Source organism: Neomonachus schauinslandi, chromosome 5 (genome assembly GCF_002201575.2).
Source record: "Neomonachus schauinslandi chromosome 5, ASM220157v2, whole genome shotgun sequence".
NCBI lineage: Eukaryota > Metazoa > Chordata > Mammalia > Carnivora > Phocidae > Neomonachus > Neomonachus schauinslandi.
In genome coordinates, this window is record NC_058407.1 from 144262932 (window position 1) to 144284667 (window position 21736).

Below are 21736 nucleotides of genomic sequence, written 5' to 3' on the forward strand. Positions count from 1 at the left end.
CCTGAGCCGAAGGCAGTCGCTTAACCAACTGAGCCACCCAGGCGCCCCCTAATTCCCAGTTTCTATACAGACTTGTACATGTGGTTTTTGGTGTGTTCAGATTATAATTATAAATGGTTCTTTGATGAGCAAGTTTGCATTTTCAGTTGATTTTATCTTTTCTAACGGTGTTAAAGCCTTTTTTCCCCAAATGAAAAGGGAACCAGGGTGCCTGGGTGGCTCAGTCCATTAAGCGTTCGACTCTTGAGCTCAGCTCAGGTCTTGATCTCAAGGTCACTGGGTGTGGAGCCTACTTAAAAAAAGGGGGAGGGGGAGACCTATGCTTTTATGAGCACTAAATAAATACCTTTAGCTTAAATATTTTATTTTATTGTTATCCTTTGAAGTTTCTAAATCTCTGTTACACTGGTAATGTAACTGGCAGGAATAGTTTCCTGCCAACTATTTATATTAAGCAATTTTTAAACAATTATAATATTGCTGACTAATTAACTATGAAGTTATTGGCATAAGGGTTGGGGGAAGCCCCAAGACTTGAAAGACTTGAAGTTTCTTTGGCAAGAGTATGTCCTTGCTATAATGCTTTTGCTCTTCTTGCCTGCAGGAGTTAATGAAACAGCTGAATATAATTCAGGTAAGTGAGGATGAGCTAGCATCCCCTCCACTACTTCTCTGTCATGACTTAACTGAGGGACACAAACATTTAGGCTGTGCCAGCTCTTTAAAAAAAATGCAACTGACTTTGTTCTAAACCTTTTTTCCCCCCTAATTTCCCTTATGATTTCTTTTTTGACTTATTTGTTATTTATGTGTTAGTTTCTACATTTTGGTGAACTTCCCAAATTTCTTTCTGTTACTGATTTCCAGTTTCATTCTGTTGTGGTTGGGAAACATATTTTGTGTGATTTCAATCCCTTTAAATTTACTGAGGCTTTTATATTGTCTATCCTGGAAAATGTTCCATGTACACTTGAGGAGAATGTGTGCTCTACGACTTTTGGGTGGAGTGTTCCATAAGTGTTTGTGGGACCTGTTAGTTTAGAGTGTTGTTCAAGTCTTACTTCCTTGTTAATCTTCTGCCTGTTTGTTTTATCCACTATTGAAAGCCAGCTATTAAAGCTGCCAGCTCTTCTCTTATAACTATATTTTCTTCACTTTTGCCCATTTTTGCTTCATGTATTTTGGGGCTCTGTTATCAGGTGCTTACCTGTTTATAATTGTTATATCTTTTTAGTGGACTTCACCTCTAGAAACACTTTTGTTTAACATTGATTTTGTCTGATTAATATAAACCATTTCAGCTTTCCTAGGATTGCTCTAAGAATCATGTATCTTTTTCCATCCTTTTACTTTCAACCTATTTGTATTCTTGAACTGAAAGTATGTCTCATGTAGACAGCATATAGTTGCATCTTTTTATCCAATCTGACAGTTTCTGATTTTTGATTGGGTTGTTTAATGCACACACAGTTAATGTTCTCATTGTTATATTTATATCTTCCATTTTACTCTTTGTTCTCTGTATGTCTCATATATTTTTGTTCCTCTTTTACTTTTTTTTGCATTAAGTGGATATCTTCTAGTGTGCTACTTTAATTTCTTTCATAATTACTATATATTTTTTAGTTTTCTTCATGGTTGCTCTAAGGTTTACCATCATCTTAACATCAGAATCTTCTTCAGATTTATTTCTGAACCTTTTGTTGTTGTGATATATAAAATACAGAAAAATTCATAAAATACAAATTTACAGCTTAGTAAAATATTATAAAGCAAACCATTCATGTAAGCACCCACAGATACCCTCTGTGTGACCATAGAATGGGCAGGATATGGTTTACTTCACCAGTTCAAGCTTCATCCCAAAAGACGAAGAATCTAGGGGATTGTGGCAACACTGAATCAGTCTCTGTTTTCTCCAAGAATGCAGAGGCTGTGCACTTTTTCTGCAATTATGAAGAGAGCCGAGGCAATTACCTGGTCGATGTGGATGGCAACCGGATGTTGGACCTATACTCCCAGATTTCCTCTGTTCCCATAGGTAAGAGCTGGGATACCCACCCTCGTATGTACCTCCTCTCTGTTAGTTGTGGCAGTCCAGACTTTAGATGCTCCTTCCAGTACACACATCCCTGTGTGCTTCCAGACACTTCCTTCAAGGGCAGAGAAAAGGAGCAAGTAATTGGTAGAGGGTCTATTATAGGGACTTTATGTGCCTTCTCTTCTCTCATTGACTCTTCCTCGAAACCCCACAGGGTGAGTATGTATTAATGCCCCCATTTTGTAGATAGATAAGCAAAGCTCAGAGAGGTGACATGGCTTGCAGAGGAAGCATGGCTGGGACATGAGCCCAGGTCTGTGGAACCCTAGCCTTTAATGTCAGCTGTCTTAGGTTAGGTGTCATAGAAGAGCCTGAGGCAGGGGTTCTGTGCAAGTTGCTTATTAAGGGCATGCTCTCAGGAGACAGGGGAGAGAGGGAAGGGCTAAAAAGGATGAGGTCTCAGCCAGAGACTAGCCATGGCCTGATCCCACAGGGGGCTCTGGAGCATGACTTGCACCCCAGAGTTGGTCCCAGGCAGCGTCAAAGAGGCTGGCCTTTTTGTACCCCAGTGGCAGTTAGTCATTGCCTGTTAGGTGCCTGCAGGAAGGACACGGCTCATCTCTTGGGCAAAGGGGCTTCCATTCACCAAGGGCAGTTTTCCAGAAAAAGAGGCAGCTGGAGCTGTTACTGGCCTCCACACAGGCAGCTGGGAGAGGGGTGGCCAGCCCAGCCAAGGTGAGCAGTGGGGGCACCAGCAGCATGTGCCTCACCAGGCTTACCTCTGGCCCATACAGAGCCTGGCTTGCTGCTGGAGGAGGGCACGGCAGATGATGGGATGGATAGGGCTGACACAGACACGCAGGTCGCTGCTGCACTCAATGGTCTATGGGGGCTGAGCGTCTCATCTAGTGAAGCCTGTCCCTTCATGCATGATGCCAGTCCCTATTTATTTCCCACTGAGATGCGATTAGACAGTAAGGTGACTGATTCTTTTTTGGAAGCCCATCATTCAGACACACTTTGGCCTCTGAAGGCATTTTGGGTTCTTTGATTTACACAACCCCGTCCGCATTCTCAGTTGGAGTGAAAGGGCCGGTCCTGGAGTTCTCAGGGTCAAATCCTAGCTCTACCATGTAACAGCCATGGGCTGCAGGCCCTTCTCTTCCCAGCTAACTCTACCATCCTTCTGACCCCAGCCCCTGCAGGCCTCCCTCAGTTCTCATCCCCAACCAGCCAACAAATGTATGGGGGCGTGAGAGATCAGGCCAGCAGAAGTTGAGAAAGCACAGGGAGTTCTGAAAGTTCTCCTCTGGCTGCCTTTCCTCCCCTATCTGTAGTCTTTGAGATGATTTTTTTCTAACAGGTAACTACTGAGAATTTGCCATAGGCCTGGCATATTGCTAAGCACCTTACACACTATCCCATTAGACCCCCACAACAGTCCTGTAACTGTAGGTCTTTTAACATCATCTCTAGCTTACCCACGGGGACCAGGTTTCAAGAGGTCACAGGGTTTGTCCAGTGTGTGCAGGGAGCCCAAGGAGTTGAACCAAAGGCCCTCTGCCTCCTAACTTACTGCTGTGATAGCAGCCTCACAGACAGCTGCTACACCCTGCCCTGGCCTGCAGGGCAGGGTCCCATAGCGTTAGAAGCCCAGGCGTGGATTTCCTTGATCAGAAGGACCAGCTTTGCTCTCATCTCTTCCTCTGAAGTCAGTAAGACAAGCTGTTATCTGTGGTTTAATAAGATTTTCCTGGAACTGGCTTATCTACTGAGGCAGAGAAGTCATCAACACCCAGGCAGCCTAATAAAGAACCAGAGCTGAAAGACCTCTGGCTAAATACAATTGGAAAAAACCACAGAGTGCTCCTTCCTTGAGTAATGAGCACCCTGCAGCCTTGGGCCCAACACGCCCTCGAGTAGGGCGGGAGGGCAGGGAGGATGCTCACAGCTCTGAACCCTTGGACCCCCAGATCACCCCCAACACACACACCAGCCCACCCTCCTCGAAGCAGGCAGTGAAACCACAAGGCTCTTCAAGTCTGTTCACTCTTAGATGCTGCAGAGGAGAAACTCTCCCTAGGGTAGCACCAGGGCCTCACCACCCCTCTGAACTTGCTAGCCTCCTCTGGTGGAGCAGAACGGGCCTCAGACCCAGAGCCTTGGGCAGACCTCTCACCTCAGTGATGCAAGTCCCCTTTCCGAGTAAGTTCATTTAAGGGCGCCTGGCTGGCTCAGCAGGTGGAGCATGTGACTCTCGATGTCAGGGTTGTAGGTTTAAGCCCTACATTGGGTGTAGAGATTACTTAAATAAATTTTAAAAAATAAAGGAAAAAAACCAAAGTAAGTTTACTTAAACAAAAAATGAATTGGCTTAAAGAAAATAGGTACAAGGTATGCATAGTAAAAATTCTGATAGTTGGAGACCAGGAGTTTCCCTCCAAGATCTGTTTCCTGTTCCAAGATCCACTGGCTGGTCTCTCTGGTGTGACAGTTCTGGGCTCCTGCCCATGTCCCTGGATCTCCACGTCATTCACTCATTCAGCTACTATCTACTGAGCGCGATACTTGGCCACTGCCTCGGAGGGGCTTCTGATCCGGTCTCCTGACCACCATGCCCCCCACAGACTTGGCCTTCCCTTGGGAGTCATTGCCAAGATTGGGACCGATGAACAGAAACCGGAAGTTCAGGCCTTGAGCCCGGGACCCCTGGTTCCGGTGCTGTGCAGCGTCCTCCCTCCTCTACAATAAAGGACTCCCCTGACTGAGCATGCACTGTGCGCAGAGGGCTTTCTGTTCAGTACGGCCCCTGGTGGGTGTCGGGTTGCCTTCAAGCCTGGAGATACTGGAGCACATTGCTCATTTTACGGGTGTGTAGGGCGAATTCGTAGAAGACCAGTTGCAGAGTCAAAGGGTGTCCCAAGCCCTGTCGTGCAACCTCAGACTCAGTCTGGACAGTCGATGCAGTGGGACTCTGGATAGCAGCAAATGTACAAAGTGGGGGAGGGCAGGTCATGGGTTGCAGGCTGCACCATTCACTCGCTCAGTTCCTGAGCAGATGTCTATTACGATTTGACCCAAGCAGTGGCCCTGGGGACGAAGGTGAGGGCCACGTCTGCAGTTTGTCACACTGGCTTGGGGGACCACTTGCAGCCCTGGTCCTGAAGTGGGCCTTAACCTTGCATTCACTGCCTCGTCTGTGTGTCTAGCCCAGTAGGGCTCATACCTGGGCCTCAGGATCAGCTAGAGAATTTGGGAAGATCTCTGACAGCAGCCCAAGTGATCCTGAGTCCAGAGGTCTTAGAGGGCCCCAGGAATGGATCTTGTCTGCAAGGGATAACAAGGCCCCTTATGAAGGGAGTGGCAGGGTTGGAAGGGAAGGTGGGGTGCACCCGTGGGGGAGGGGCAAAGGGACCCTGGGCGCCATGCGGGCCTCTAACCAGGACTCTAACCGTGCCCTCTCTTCCCAGGCTACAGCCACCCTGCTCTCCTGAAGCTGATCCAACAGCCTCAAAATGCGGTGAGTCCCCACTTATGCGGTGTTCATGGCGATCCAGAGGATCATTGGGTAGCCTTTGGAAATAGCCCATTCATTTATTCATTCATTCATTCCACAAATATTTATGGAGCACATACTATTCGCTAGGAACTTGGAATGCCTTGGTGAGCAAAACCACAGAGCCACGCTCCCACAAAAGCATCGGATTGCGTCCATATCACGTGCTACAGAATGAGGCAAACAGTACTGTGTCGGCCTGAAACAATGATGGTGGCAATAGTGGTCAACATTTATCGAGAGTGAAATGTGTGCCAAACACTGCGTTCAGCACTTCACGAACTATAGAAATGATCCCTGAAAGTATAGTCTTTGCGTTCAGCACTTCACAGCTACAGTGTTGACAAGTCTGTGAGGCAGGGCCCATTGTCATCCCCATCCTACGATGAGGACACTAAGGCACAGAGAGGTTAAGTATTTGTCCAAGGTCACACAGCTGGAGGAGATGCTGGGAATAAAACCCATGGGGCCTGGGCTTGTCGGGGATTGAGTGGGCCGAGGGTCAGGGAAGTCTTCCAGGGAAGTGACTGAAGGAGAAGCAAGTGCCTCCAGGACCCCTGCAGGGAGAAGGGAGTGGGAGGGAGAGCAGCTGCGAGGATGAGGAGCAAAAGAGGACAGGTGCCAGAGCCGAGCCAGGGACCTGACAGTGTGCAGACTTAGGGACCATGCAGGCGGATGTCAGTCTCAGCACCAGTGATGGTTGGAGAGGTGGTTCTCTGCCGGGGAGCCGTCCTGGGCACCATAGGACGTTCAGAGGCACTGCCGGCCTCCCAGACTCAATGCCAGGAGCATCCCCGTCTTAAGTTGTGAGAACCGAACCTGCCTGCGGACATTGCCGCATGGGCCCTGGGCGGGTAGAGGTGCCCCCAGATGAGCACCCAGAGGGAGAGGGTCAGGAAGCCGTTGATCGGTCACACTGAACGTAACACACACAGAGACGCGCATCCCCCCCAAGCGCATTGCTCAGTGAACCGTCCCATATAACCCGGTGTTTCTCAGCTCTGCTTTCATTATTACTTCCTTAAGGAGCCTTTTTAGATGTTTATTTTCCTAATTGTTCCCGTCGTGGTGCATTGTTAATGCCACCACGTTTCCTATTGACGCCATGGCCAATTACCACCAGTTTTGAAGCTTACAACAACACCCATGTATTGTGGCACAGATTTCGTGGGCCAGGAGTCTGGTGGGCTCAGCTGAGCCCTCTGCGTAGGGTCTCACAGCTCTGAGCTGGAGGCTGTGGGGCAGAATCTGCTTGTGCACTCATTCAGGTCGTGGTACCTTATTCTCGTGGTTTCCCTATGGTCCCTCTGTCCTCAAGCCAGCCGTGGCCAGGCCAGTCCTCTCTCTGCCTGCCTTCTGTTTCTGCTCTTTCTTTTTTTTTTTAAGATTTTATTTATTTATTTGACAGAGAGAGACACAGCGAGAGAGGGAACACAAGCAGGGGGAGTGGGAGAGGGAGAAGCAGGCTTCCCATGGAGCAGGGAGCCCGATGTGGGGCTTGATCCCAGGACCCTAGGATCATGACCTGAGCCGAAGGCAGACGCTTAACGACTGAGCCACCCAGGCGCCACTATTTCTGCTCTTCATAGAGGGCTCACGTGGTTGCACTCAGCCCACCTGGAAAATCCAGAATAATCTCCCTATCTGAGCGGATCCAGAACCTTAATCTCTTCTGCAAAGTCCCTTTTAGCATGTCGTGCCTTCCCGGTATGGGATGGCAAGAGGGTGTGGCATCTGCTTGGAGGCCGAGGTAGCGCCCATAATACTCCTCTGCCATATGCTATACGTGTACCATGTAGACCGTGCTTTCCCCATCCCTGGGGGAAGAGGTTTCTCACCCCTGATGAGAATGCGTGAGTTGCACCTGGTCCCCACAGCACGCCCCCGCCCGGATGCCGTCCCCTTAGGTCTAAAGCACAGGTGCGTTTCTTCCATTCTGTCCAACCACGTGCACAGAGTCGTGCGGTGCGTCTTTATTGTGCCTGGCTTGTTTCCCTCGAAGTCCGTCTGAGGGATTCATCCTCGTGTGTAGCCGTCGGCCATCAGCGCCCAGGGCTTTCTAGCCTTCCCCCGTGTGTGTTCACTGCAATGAAGGGACCCATCCTACTGCTGCTGGACCGTTGGGTCATCCCCCTCGAAGACCGCTGGGGAATGTTGGAGCACGTGTGCTTTGGGGACCCCGTGCGTGCCTTGCCGCTGGCCGCCACTGGTGTGGCCATGCACACACGCAGGCGGCCGCAGCTCCTGCCAGCCCCCCCTTCCAATAGCAGCGTGGGAGTTCCAGTTGCTCCACGTCCTCACCCACACCCAGTGTCGCTGCGGGGCTTTCATTCTACTAAGTGACACAGCGAGTGTGACTCCTCAAGAGAGATCTAAGCCAGGCCAAGGCAGGGGGGGCGAGGGGGAGGTGCATTGGGAACCGACTCCCTGGCTTGAAGTCCCATCCCTTTTTACCCGCAGAGTTGAAGGTAACAGGAAGGAACCACATGTGCCCCCTCAGAGATGGCTGTGCCCCGCAGGGAGGGGCTTCGGGACACGTCTGCCCCTGCTTGTTGCCAAGTTCAGGGGCTGCTGGAGTGGAAATGGGTGGCCCCCTGAAGGTGCCTGGTGAGCCCGTTTGGGAGGCTCCACGGGGATGTTTACATTCAAAGCCTGGCTTTGTTTCGAAACGTTGTGCAGATCCCAGATGCCTCAGCAGTTGGTGCTGAAAAAAATGTGTCAACAAACATGTCACACACATTTGCGGTGTCAGCTGCCTCCGGAGGCAGAATCATCCCCCAAAACACGTGATTTCGGGGGATGCCCTGCCCCCACCTGTCTCTGCCAGGAACCCGGGAGAGTCGGCTTCATCCTCCCTTCCTCCTGCCCACTTCTTGCCTCTCACCCCTCACCCTGTCGGGACCAGCCCTGGCCTTCACGTCCCCAGCAGCTCCTCTCCACCAGCCCCCACCCCAGCAGGCCCATGCTCACCTCCTCCGAGCTGCGCCTTGCGTGGAACTCTTTCCCGTACCCCCTGCCTCTGGGATGCCCCCCAGTGCCCCCACTTAAGATGCAAAGCCTTTGGTGGTCTGGCTCCTGCTTCTTTAGCCTTATTTCTTGACTTTTGTTCAATCATCAATTATTGATTGAATCCCTGCTGCATGCTGGGCACTGTTCTGGGTGCTGGTGAAGTCCCGGTCTGTGTCAGTCTGGACCTCAGTCTGTGCTGACGCTGTTGTCCTGCAGAAGTCTGGGGTCGGCCAAGTGAAAGGAGCCCCCAGCAGTCTTAGAGAAGTGGTAGCTGCCATCAGCTCAGTAGGGCAGGGGCACCTGGGCCACCAGCTGGGGGACCACTGGCTGACATGCCAGGTCTTCCATCAAGGGCCGGTTCCTGCCAGGTTGTTGAAGTCCTACGAAGGGGCCAGTCAACCCTTTTGTACCCCAACCACATCACCCTTAAACTCCAACGTCATTACTTCATGTGGCTGCAGAAAACGAAGCCGTGGCCCCTGGATCCACTTTCTGGGTTCCAGTTCCAGTTCCAGTTTCTTATGTCACCAGGGCTGCTCATGACACCGCCCACCATTTGTAGCTTGGTCAGTGCAGAGTCATCTGGCGTCCGCGACACCTGGGAGTGCTGAGTTGCTCAGCTCAGACACGTGCCTCCACTGTGACCCCCAGGCCTGTCCCCCTGCGTGACTGCTCGGCTCGACTGAGCTGCTGCCCCATCGCATGCTCGGCCCTCTCACCAGCCCCTTACAGGCACCAAGGGAGGAGTCCCCATTTGGGTGGATAAGGACTCTGAAGACCAGAGAGGTTTAGCCTGTGCCCCAGGTTGCACAGCCACTTAAACCCAAGCCCATTCTTTTCACACTGCATTTTACGACTGCTGAGTCTGACAGCAAGGGTTCTAGAAACCTGTCCTCATTTGATTCTGCTACCCAATGTCCCAGATAATCTTCTGTTCTTAATGTCATGCTTTGTTGAACAAGAACACCACCCCCACATCCTCCCTGGTCCCAGATAGGCAGTCAACCTGCCAGCCAGCATGGCCGTCCCCTCCGTGAGCTGCTCCCCCCAACCAGCGATGGCGCTCCCCCAACCCTGATCTCACAATGTGCTTGATTTCTTAGGAGCCCCACCAACAGCTCAGAGCTAAAAGGAAATGCCCCTACAAGCCAGCCAACGTCTCTGGGTTGCACCATGCAAACTCGTAGCCTGCATTAACATTTTTGAGTGGAGGCTGCCTGCAGTGTCTGGCAAAGGATGGAATCTGAAGTCGGCAAGCCTGATTGGAGTCGTGCTTCTGCCCCTCCCGGTCTGTGTGACTTGCGGCAGGTTGCTTGACCTCTCTGGTCCTCAGTTTTCCCAGCACTACAGTAAGGAGGGTTAATGTCCCCAGCTACTTACCCTAGACTCACCCAGGTGGTCACAAAGCAGAAAAAATAACAGAGTATGAATCTAGCAATCCAAGCCGAATTCCAAAGCCACCAGGAGGCTCCCTCTGCAGCGATGGCGCAATTTGGATTTGCGCTGAGATTATGGCACTGATGAGAGAGGAACCAGAGCAGTCCCCAGGCCCGGTCATTCCCCCTGCTTTTAACTAGGTGATGCAACTGCAGACTAGCATCAGATGTACCGACGAGGTGGAGACAGTTCCCACCTGCCTTTCACCAAGTTCGCCCACTGCCAACACCTCCCTCCCCACAGCGCCGCGTCAAAACTAAGGAATTAAACACGGGCACGTTATGGAGTACAGACCTCGTTCAGATTCCCCCGCTTTCCCCAATGTCTGTTTTTTGCTTCCAGGATCTAGTCCGGGATGCCACATTACACTTGGCCCAATCGCTTTTTAAAACCCAAATCCACCTCCTGGCAACCTCGTTGTTTACCCATTGTGTAGACCCTCCCTGGGCCCTTCCTGACCCGGGCCTGGGGCACTCTGGACCTCCAGGGGAAGAGGGCTCTAGTCTTATTCCATCTGAGCACACAGCCTCACCCTGCGTGGACGAGATTCCTCCCGTGGTCGGCGTCTTTCCAGAATTAGATGTTCTCCTTTATCCTCACTCTAAAGCAAGTCTCTGCAGACCAGCCTTTGGGGAGATTTGGGACCCTTGGCCGGGCGTGTGCCTCCAATCCTGTCACTTCAGCAGCTAGGAGCACGCCTGTGTTTTGAAGCCATCAGGCAGGGAGGGGCTGGTTTTCTTCAAGAAGGCAGCTCCCTGAGTGTGGGACTGTTCCTTAGGCCAGAGGTTGTTTTAAGAGAATTTAAAAATCCAGACACAGCACAATTCAGCACCCAGACATTCCCCCCGCCCATGTGTAGTCCGTCCCACCCCAGCCCCTGGCAACCGTGCACTGCTGTGTGTCCCTCTAGTTTTGCCTTTTCCAGAATGTCCTATGAAGGGGACCATGCAGTGTGTACCTCTCTGATTCTGGGTTCTTTCGCTCAGCACCATGACTTTGAGATTCTTCCGTGTCCCTTCATGTTAGCGCGTGTGTTGGTAGATGGTTCCTTCTATTGCTGAGTGATTTTCCGTGGCATGCAGGTATCACTTCACTTACCCTTCCCCCGGTGGAGGGACGTGTGAGTCGTTGCCAGGTTTTGGCAAATAAAAATAAAAGCCACCGAACACATTCACATACACTCACGTCCTTGTGTGGACGTGTGCTTTCATTTCCCTTAGGTAAATATCTAGAAGAATTGCCCATTGACAGGGTGTATGTGTGTTCAACATTGTGAGAATGGCCACGCCACTTCCCAAAGTGACTGTACCAGTCTTCGTTCTCACCAGCCGTGAACGAGGGTCCTAGTGGCTCTGCACCCTCGCCCAGTACTTGCTAGTGTCCACCCTGTTTTTTAGCCACTATGATGGGTGGGTTTTAAAAATCATAATTATAGTTTAATTATAAAAATATAATTATAAAATTGCAGGAAGTTAGTAAAAAATAGTACACAGTGTACCTTCTCCTGGCTTCCCCCAACGGTACCATCTTCTAGAACTGCAGTGCAATATCACAACCAGGAAATACGACGGTACTTTTTTACACCTAGAGCAGTCCTAGTGGATTTCTCTGAAAGTGCGGGGAAGTCAGCCTATCTGAACACACTTGCTGTGAAATGCTCTCGGTTGGTCTTTGGTCGGCGGGGAGCAGGGTCAGGGCTGAGAAGTCACTGTCGGTCTCCTGCCTTTTTGCAGAGCATGTTCATCAACAGACCTGCCCTCGGAATCCTTCCTCCGGAGAACTTCGTGGAGAAGCTCAGGGAGTCCTTGCTCTCGGTGAGTTCTCAGGAACAGCCCATCCCTGCTGGGACCCACCTCTACCCTCCAGCCCCGCTGGGAGGCAGTTCCATCTCTTGGAGGGGGTGCCAGCAGGGGGAGGAAAGGACTAAGAGCCACACGTTTGAGGATGGGGTATGTCTACTTCAGTCTTGCTCTTGTGCTGTTTCTTTCATGAAGAGAGAGCATTTTTAATTTTCCTTTTGAAGAAAAGAAGGGATTACTTGTGTACATGAAAAGGAACCAGGGGAAACTAATATTTGTTGCATGATCAGAGCTTTGTGTGTTATTCACCCCTCTCTGACATTTTGGTTTTAGTGGTTACAATTAAAGTCATTCTGAACCTCAGCTTCCCACCTATAAAATGTGGGCATCTCAGGGGATGGCGGGTGCCCCGAGCAGGACAGTCTGGGCTTTTCTTTGTGGTTTTTTCTTCCCTGCCCTCCAGCCTCGGGGCCTTCCTGGGCTTCTCCACCACACCCTGGAAGAGCCCAAGTCCGTTCTCCCAGTCCTTTTGCTCCCTGGACCTTCCTGGATCCCTCCCTGCCCTCCAGCCTGTCCGTTCTCCCAGTCCTTCTCCCTGGACCTTCCTGGATCCCTCCCAGTCCTTCTGCTCCCTGGACCTTCCTGGATTCCTCCCTCGGGACCTTCCTGGATCCCTCCCAGTCCTTCTGCTCTCAGGACCTTCCTGGATCCCTCTCTCGGGACCTTCCTGGGCCCCACAGCCCCCAGTGCCCAGGGTGGGCCCCTGTGGAGGCTCAGCCCCATCTAGGGCCATGTGGAAGTCAAGATGGAGCCGAGGCCACAGCTGTTTCTCTCCCTGCAGGTGGCTCCCAAAGGGATGTCCCAGCTCATCACCATGTCCTGCGGCTCCTGCTCGAATGAAAATGCCTTTAAGACAATCTTCATGTGGTACCGGGTGAGGTTTGGGGCATGAGCACGTGCTTGTGCGCACATGAGCACACACACACACACAGCCTCCCCAGCCCCCAGCCACACACTCGCCCCCTGTCCAGCTGCACATCCCCCCTGGCCAGAGTACTGAACATCAGTCACCACGGTTAAAATCCAGAGAGGGCCACTACCTGGACAGGGCTTCCCAAGCCTCCCACAGCGGGGGTGGGAAGACCCGAGTAACCCAATTTCATTACACTGGTTTTCCTTGGCATCATATACACTATCTCAGCAGCTCTTGTTGTTGATGACAGAACAATAATGCACCTGTGTATTCCTCTCCTTAAGTTGTTGCAAGCACAATGAACAATCTCATGCATTAGTACATACTCGGACCGGTTGGTGTATGTGAATAGCCGGGAGAAAGCACTCACTAGGGACCCGAACTGAACATGGGTCTGAGTGCAACGTGGAAGCCCCTCCTTCCCTGGAGAGTCTCTGAGATTTTGTCTGTTCTGTTTTGTCAGAACAAGGAAAGGGGTCAAACGGGTTTCTCCAAAGAGGAGCTAGAGACGTGCATGATCAACCAGGTAAGCGCAGCGGGCCCTCTGCCCCGGCCCCTCACAGACCCTGGCCCTATCAGGGAGGAGGTGTCTCATGCAGCTCGGCACCCGTAACAGAATTCCACACACAGACTGGGCGGCTTACACAACAGATGTATTTTCCCACAGCTGGGGAGGCTGGAGTCCAAGGGCAAAGTCAGTTCCGTTCCCTGGGCCAGGCTCTCTGCATGGCCTGTGGATGGTGCCTTCTCACCATGTCCTCACATGTCCAGGAGAGAGCAGGCACTCTGGGGTCTCTTCCTCTAAGGGCACCAACCCCATCACCAGGGCCCCACCCTATGATCTCATCCAACCCTGATCACCTCCCAGAGGCCCTTCCTCCAAACACCATCACATTGGGAGTGAGGGCTTCCACATGGATATTTGGGAGGGATACAGACATCGTGTCCCTACCGAGGGGTTCCCAAGCATTCCTACTCCCTGGTCCATTCCCCTGGCATCAAGGCTGAGTGGAGCCCTTCCTGACTAGCACTCATCAGTTTCCCAGGACAGCTGCCTGAATTTGACTGTCTGAGGAGCCTTTAATATACTCTCCAGAATCATCCAAAATGTCAGCACAAAGGCATGTACAAGGGTGTTCAGCCCATTGGTGCTTATAGTCTTGATAACCAGGAAAAATTGGGAACCAGCTATATATCCAGTAACGGGGACAGGGGAATGAAGTGTAGGGCTTCATCCACAGAGACACCGAGGAGGCCAGTGTCGGAGGTGAGGGGTGGGGGTGGGGGCACAGGAAGAACCAGGTGGGTAGATCTCAAGCTCCCCAACCAGCTTCAACCAGAGCAGGCCTGTCCTCCCCCATTCAGTGATTGAGACAGAAGTGTCTGCTATTAAAAAAAAAAAAAATCAAGAGCCACTGAACTCAACGACCCCCTGCATACATCCACAAGATTCTGCAAAAACAGTCACAAAGGGTTTCTCTTGGCCTGGAGACACACGTGCTGTAATTTAGTGAAAACAGTGGAATGTTAATTGCATGGACACTGTGCTGTCAACCATGTAAATAAATACACAGGAGATTACTGGAAGAAGTCCTGCTAATATGTTTACAGTGGGTTGCCTCTGGGTGGTAAGATTGCTTTTAATTTCTTTTCATGCTTCCTTAAATTTTTTTTTTTTCCTAATCCACCCCTTTCTGTGTGTTCATACAAACCTACATAAACTTAAGCATTCTCTTCTTCCTTCTGGCCATCTTTAAAAACAGGATCGTGCCCTCCCTCCTTCTCACCTGATCCCCATGGACATCCTGTTCCATCAACATTTGTAGATCCCATTGCTCACATGTCATGGCTGCATCAGGGGGCAAACAAGGAAAGTGACAGGAGGGTATTCCAGAGTTTGCTTGGAGGGGATGAGAGGGGCGTTAGTGCTTTTCCCTGGGGCTCTCAGGGACCTGGGGGAGATCAACCAGCCTGAGGAAACACAATTTGAGCTTCCCAGCATCTCTGGGTCCCCAGTCGTCTGCGTGAAGCAGCTGGAAACGGGTCTGGCCCAGTGGGGGCTCAGGAAACAAGGCCGCTGTGCTATCCACATGGGAGTTCCTGCTCCCTCCTGAGCCCGGGGCAGCCTCTAGAGGAAGAGGGTGCCACTCCTGCCCCAGCCCCACAGACCCCTTCCAAAGGCCCGGGGCACTTCTGGTGAGATGCCCAGTCCAGCCTCGTGTCCTGGGAGACACCTGGCCCACCAGGGCAGTGGAAGCCAGGGCAGTCTGGCCGCAGGAGGAGTTCCAAACTCAAAAGCCATAGCAGACCAACAGGTGACGTCAAGGCCTAAGGCAGGTATTGGGCCCTAGTGCAGCGAGCTCTCGTCCAGCCTTTAGGCTTGGCCACCTGCTGTGGCCACAGGAGGAAAATGGGCCCAGATGATGCAGAACTTGTGAGAAGCCAGAAGTTTAGATACTTACATTAAATCTCATTTTTACTTTAAGGGCAAAACAGAATGTCTGTGGGCTGGATGCAGACCTTAGGACTCGGTCTGTCCCTTGGTCCTGAGAAGGGACTCGGGTTCTTCTGATAGACGTGTGTGTTCCTCTAGGTGCGCGGGGTCAGCAGTACAGTCCCCCAGCCCTACGACTGTGACTGACCACCACTGTTTCTTGGTCCTAGGCCCCCGGCTGCCCCGAGTACAGCATCCTCTCCTTCATGGGCGCGTTCCACGGGAGGACCATGGGTAAGGAGGGACCGGTGTGATCCCCCGGTAGCAGTTAGAGTACGAGTAACAGTAGCAACCGCAGTGACGGTCACCTTAGGTCCCACCTTGGCCGTTTTCACACGTAGTGTCTCACTGACTCCACACCGTCCTCTGCGGGGGGGGGGGGGGGGGTGTTATTCCCACTTTGCAGACGTGGAAGTCGAGGCTCGGCAAGGAAGGAACATGCCAAGGGCAGCCAGTGGCACAGCCAGCATTCAAACCCTGGCTCCATGCCTTCGAAATCTTCTTAGTCCGCGATGAACCAGAAAGCAGAGTGCGTGCACGTGACGCGCACGCACACAGGTTCTGCTTCAGCATCAGGGTGTCACAGGAACTCCAGGCAGCAGGCCTCCCTGGGCATTGGGAGACGTGGCCTAAATAGCCCATGATCTCCTTTTCAAAGACTGTTCCTCCTACTTCCCCAAGCCCAACTGCCTTCTGTTTTGCTGGCCTAGGATGCTTAGCGACCACGCACTCCAAAGCTATCCACAAGATCGACATCCCTTCCTTCGACTGGCCCATTGCACCATTCCCACGGCTAAAATACCCTCTGGAAGAGTTTGTGAAAGAGAACCAGCAGGAAGAAGCCCGCTGTCTGGAAGAGGTAACACTGCTCCGTCTCCTTACCCCGGGGGGAGAGGATTAGAGTTTGGGACCTGCGTGGTGGTCCCTGGGAGGGACGTAGGGACAGAGAGGCCTCGTGTCCCACATGTTCTGCACCAGGAAAAGTAACGGACACCTTGATTTTGCCTCCTGGCATCCATCACCCCATTTCTGGTTCTGATTTCTGTATCTCTTAAGTTTCTTTGGGGGCAAGCTTCGCTGACTCCAGAACAAGAGGGACTTTATGAGAATATGGGGCAGCCCATAGAAAAAGTGGACACCTAGGACCCTGTCGTCCACCGCTTTTCAGCCTTCTCCCAAGTCCTAGGGTTGCTCTGGGGTTGCAGCGGGGGCAGGGGAGGGACTGAGGACGGGCAGCCCCCTGTTGCCGCGCCTCTGCCACACCCAGCAGCCCTCCTTCGATCTGTCCCACATACTGGGCTTCCATGTTAGACTCTGGAAGGAGTCTTTGCTGGGGAAAAGACACTGGAAACTTCTTCAGGCTTGGAATCTGAGCTCCAATGAGGCTGGTTTGCCTCTTAGACATGTCATCCTTTTTGATCAGTTAATAATTAACATGGACTGCGTGTGAACAAGGTGCCAGGTGCTGGGTACTTAGTGGCAAAGAAAAGAGATGAGAATGGAGTCCAGTACAGCCCCGTCCAATAGAAATATTTAGCTATATATGTAATGAAGTTTTTCTAGAAATCACCGTTTTTTTAAACAAATATACATCTGAGATTCTGCACAGAAAGGATTCTTCTACCAGTAATAATATCACACTAACGATACAGTAGTGATAGTATGTACTTGAGGTGACGGCAGCAACCACTTCCCATACGCCAGACCCTATGCTGGGTGGTCTCATTCAGTCCCTCTGTGGCCCGAGTCCTTAGTTTCTCCGCCGCAGGTGCTAGCACCAGACCCAAGTAGGACACATTCCCACCCCCACAGGCGGCTCCGAAAGGATGCCACAGTCTTCACCAGAAGTGCACATGAACACGTGTTCTGGCGTCACTTTGGGGTGGGGGGGACCACCTGCCCAGCCATGGACACTGCCCTACTAGGGCTTCCGCCAACCACTGTTACTTGCCCCCGGGAATGCAGGTGGAGGATCTGATTGTGAAATATCGGAAAAAGAAGAAGACGGTGGCCGGGATCATCGTGGAGCCCATCCAGTCTGAGGGTGGAGACAACCACGCGTCTGACGACTTCTTCCGGAAGCTGAGAGACATCTCCAGGAAGGTCAGTGCATGGGGCTGGGGCTGGTCGGGGCCATGGACCCTCTCCAGCTGGTTTTCCGGAGCAAAGGGTCAGCTCTGGGGTCCTCGCACGTGTCCAGATGGTCAGAGGCTGCCCGGTGGCCTCACAGATAGAGGCGTTGGAGGCAGGGGCAATGTCGGGAGTTTCTCCCTCAAATCTCACTGCAGAACCAGCCTCCACCCTGCCATGTTAGTCAGGGACTTTCCCAATCCAGGGACGCCTGGGAAGGCCTCAGCCGCCTCCTTTTCTCTCTACAGACCTCACCTCATCTTTCAGCCCAGTGTGGTCCACACTCAACAGATGCAAAATGAGCAGACTCTAGGCTAGTATCACGTGTTTACTTTAATATCTCGTGCACGTGCAACTGGCACATCCCACCAGTGAGACAGGAGCTGCTCTAAACACAAATACTCAGTAACTAGCAGTCAGGGTGGTGAGTCGAACTGGCAGACAGGACAGCTGGAGCCTGGGGGGCAGGTCTGGGCCTCTCTGCTGGGACTGCCGGCCCGCAGAGGGAGTCCGCTTACTTGCTCGGGGCCTGAAGCCAAATGCAACGTCGCTGTGCATGGGTTCAGGGCGTACTCGATGTTACAGTCCTGTTCCAGCTCAGCAGTCTGAGGACAGATTCAGGTCCAGCTCCAACGGAGCTGCTGTGCAAGGCCCAGGAGCAGGGGCCTGATTCACAGACCAGAAGGCCGTGCATCTCTGGCTGGATGCTGGTCGACAGTGGTGGGTGTTGATTTGCTCCTTCTCTCCCTTCTCGGCCAGCATGGCTGTGCCTTCTTGGTGGACGAGGTCCAGACAGGAGGGGGCTGCACCGGCAAGTTCTGGGCCCACGAGCACTGGGGCTTGGCCGACCCCGCGGACGTGATGACCTTCAGCAAGAAGATGATGACCGGGGGCTTCTTCCACAAAGAGGAGTTCAGGCCCAATGCTGTGAGTAGCCGCCCGCCCTCTCCTGGCTCACCACCACTCCTTTCTCCAAACCCAGAGTTGAGTGGACCCCCACCAGGTCACATAGGGCCCCTGACACCCACTTCTTACCAATGTAATGAGCCAGTGGTTATGATCACCCAGATCTGTTCAGGGCAACTTCCTTGCAGCCCACTGTCAGACTCCTGATTTCCGTGTGCCCATACGATAATGTTGTTAAGAGCTGCTGCTGTGAACTGAGCATCGGCTCTGTGCCTGGCCCAGTTCTAAGTACTTCTCATGTCCTTTTAATCCTTACAACAATCTAACCAAGTAGGTGTTATTTTTCTCTCCCATTTTACCAATGAAAAATCAGGCACGGAGGGGTTTTAAGTAAGTTGTCCAAGGTCACACAGCCTGTTAAGTGACAAAGCCAGGATTCAAACGAGGAGCCCATGCTCTAAACCACTACACTGTACTTCGAGATTTACAGAGCGGTTCTCATACACACACATACACACACAACAGTTATCAGGGGCCCGGGATCTTTTCTTCCACCATTCCTGTATGTGCTTTCCACCCTCAAGATTGCCTCATGATCCAAAATCACTGCTGGAGCTCCAGCCATCACATATCAATTCCAGACAGTAGGAAGGAAAAAGGAGGGAAGGACAAAGTGGCTCCCTTCTTGTCTTTATAAAGCAGGCTTCCCAGAAATCCCACATTTCTATTTCTAATACTTTGACTAAGATCCGGTCCACATGTCCACTCCTGTCTGCGAGGGACGCTGGGAAGTGTGTTTTAGTTGGCTGCACTGACACCTGAATAATTCATGGAGGAATAAATCGGTGATCATTGTGAGTCAGACTCACAGTTTGAGTCTGCTCAGGCCATGGGCGGCTGGACCCTCCAGCTCTGGGCAGAAGGGCTCTTTGTGACCATTAGCTGGGGAGGGTCAGCTGACCTCCAGCCTCTGCCTGCTGGGTGTGCTCCACTCAACTCTGCCACCTATATTTTCTGGGTCAAATCACCTAACCTCTCAGAACCTTGGCTCCTCTTCTATAAAATGAGGATTATAGTAGTTAAGGGCCAACTATCGTGGTTGCACCAGGACCGAGGGACTGTCCAGGGCATGGGCCGACTTGGTCTCCCTAACAGTAGCACCTAGCTAGAGGGTTGTTGTTTCAGAAAGAATTCAGTGAGATGATGTGCGTTACCCTCCCTGGCCTTGGTAGATGCTCGCTGGGCTAGTTTCTCTCCTCCTAAGGAGGGACAAATGTGTCTGAGGGAAGTGGGCCCCTCCAGGGTGTGCCTGTGCGTGAACCCTTGGCGACACCCTGTGCCTTGTTCCAGCCGTACCGGATCTTTAACACCTGGCTGGGGGACCCGTCCAAGAACCTGCTGCTGGCCGAGGTCATCAACATCATCAAGCGGGAGGACCTGCTGAACAACGCAGCGCATGCTGGGAAGGCCCTGCTGACGGGGCTGCTGGACCTCCAGGTACCCCTCCCAGACCCCCACCCGTGGCTCCCCACCGTCCCCACCATCCACCTGCCAGCATGGTATTGTACCTGCTCTCCCATGCCGTTTCTGTAGGGCCCATCCCTCCCCCACTCCCAGCCCCTGGCTCTCTTAAGTTCAGGCATCTGTCCTCTGAGAAGCCTCGCAAACGCCCCACTTACATTCCCCCGACTTGTCACCTTGGCCCTTGTCGCTCCTGTCCTCTTACACGTACCACTCCCAGCAGCGCTGTCCAACGGGACAAGCTCCAGAAGCAACTTTAAACATTCTAATAGCAGACCGACAGTAAAAAGGAAGGACGCAAAGTTAGTAATAATGTATTTTACATAACTCATTACATCCATACGATGATTTCAGCCTGCCGTCAATACAGAAAATAGTCACTGCTGGATTTCGTATTCTTCACTAAGACTTGGAAACCCAGCCCGGACCTTACACGGACAGCACGGCTCCAGTAGCACTTGCCACATCTCAGGCCACGCGTGGCTGCCGCGTGGGACAGCACAGCTCTGTTATTACCGCGTGTCTTTGTTATGTGGTGCTCCCTGCCCAACACCCTCCCCTCACCCAACACGGGACTCGCCCAGATGGGGCGGGCCGGCGGGAGCACACCCAGCAGGCTGAGGCTGGAGGTCGGCTCACCCTCCCCAGCTGATGGTCACAGAGCCCTTCTGCCCGGAGCTGGAGGGTCCAGCCACCCGTGGCCTGAGCAGAACCACCAAGGGCGATGGCAGGGGTGGTGGGGAAGGGGGATCGGTCAGTAGTTGTAACAGCCTCTGTTTATTGAGCGCCTGCTGCATGCCCGGCCTGGAACAGGGGCTCTTAGTCGCCCGTGGGGTGAAGTCCAGCAGGGATACGTGAGTGTAGCCACCATTACTATCCCAGTTTTACAGATGAGGGAACTGAGGCATGGAGGGGTCATTAGCTTGTTCAAAGTGACACAGCTTCCATATGGCACCCAATCCACCAACTGGAACCTGATTCTGGTGGACTTCAAAATCCATGTTCTGGGGGGTCCCCGGGTGGCCCAGACGCTGAAGGGGTAAAGTGAGACCCTCCAGCCAGTCAGCAGGTGCACGAAAGAACAGAGGAAGTACTGCAGTCACTTCCAAGCCTCAGTTTCCCCATCTGTGGAGATCGTATGGTCTCCTCTGCTGGTGGAGTGAGGATTCAAGACCATGCATGTAAGTACCTGGCACACATATGGGCCCAGTTATTACCACCAGAATGTGGCTTTATCTCCACTTCCCACCAGTGAGATGACACTTGCCCCTTGGCTCTGCCCCCAGTGCCCTGAGATTGTTTTTTAAGATTTATTTATTTGAGGGGCGCCTGGGTGGCTCAGTCGTTAAGCGTCTGCCTTTGGCTCAGGTCGTGATCCCAGGGTCCTGGGATCGAGCCCCGCATCGGGCTCCCTGCTCCGCGGGAAGCCTGTTTCTCCCTCTCCCTCTCCCCCTGCTTGTGATCCTGCTCTCACTGTGTCTCTCTCTGTCAAATAAATAAATAAAATCTTTAAAAAAAAAAAAAAAAGATTTATTTATTTAGAGAGCGAGAGCAGGGAGAGGGACAGAGGGAGAATCGATCCCACGACCCTGAGATCATGACCAGAGCTCAGATCAAGAGTCGGATGCTTAACTGACAGAGCCACCAGGCGCCCCTGCCCTGAGATTATTTGGGGTCACGCAAGCCCTGTCGATTATCCTTCCTTCACATGAACAACAGAGTGGGAAAGAACAAAGATCTTCTACGCCGACTGACTGCAGTAGCTTCCTCGGGCTGCTGGAACAAACGGCCACAAGCTGGGTGGTTTAAAACAAGAATTGGTTCTCTTACCATTCTGGAGACCAGAAGTCTGAAATCGAGACAGCAGCAT

General features: G+C 52.2%; 1 protein-coding gene across 1 annotated transcript in view; it reads left to right on the forward strand.

Moving 5' to 3' along the window:
* ABAT (4-aminobutyrate aminotransferase) overlaps window positions 1-21736 on the forward strand; it is an 80977-nt gene that overhangs the window by 56975 nt on the left and 2266 nt on the right. The window contains exons 4-14 of the mRNA XM_021698065.1: window positions 605-634; window positions 1924-2041; window positions 5512-5561; window positions 11777-11857; window positions 12684-12776; window positions 13279-13341; window positions 15480-15543; window positions 16020-16168; window positions 17275-17412; window positions 18199-18366; window positions 19696-19842. Coding sequence (XP_021553740.1) covers window positions 605-634; window positions 1924-2041; window positions 5512-5561; window positions 11777-11857; window positions 12684-12776; window positions 13279-13341; window positions 15480-15543; window positions 16020-16168; window positions 17275-17412; window positions 18199-18366; window positions 19696-19842 — 1101 coding nt within the window. The remainder of the gene's footprint in view (window positions 1-604; window positions 635-1923; window positions 2042-5511; window positions 5562-11776; window positions 11858-12683; window positions 12777-13278; window positions 13342-15479; window positions 15544-16019; window positions 16169-17274; window positions 17413-18198; window positions 18367-19695; window positions 19843-21736) is intronic.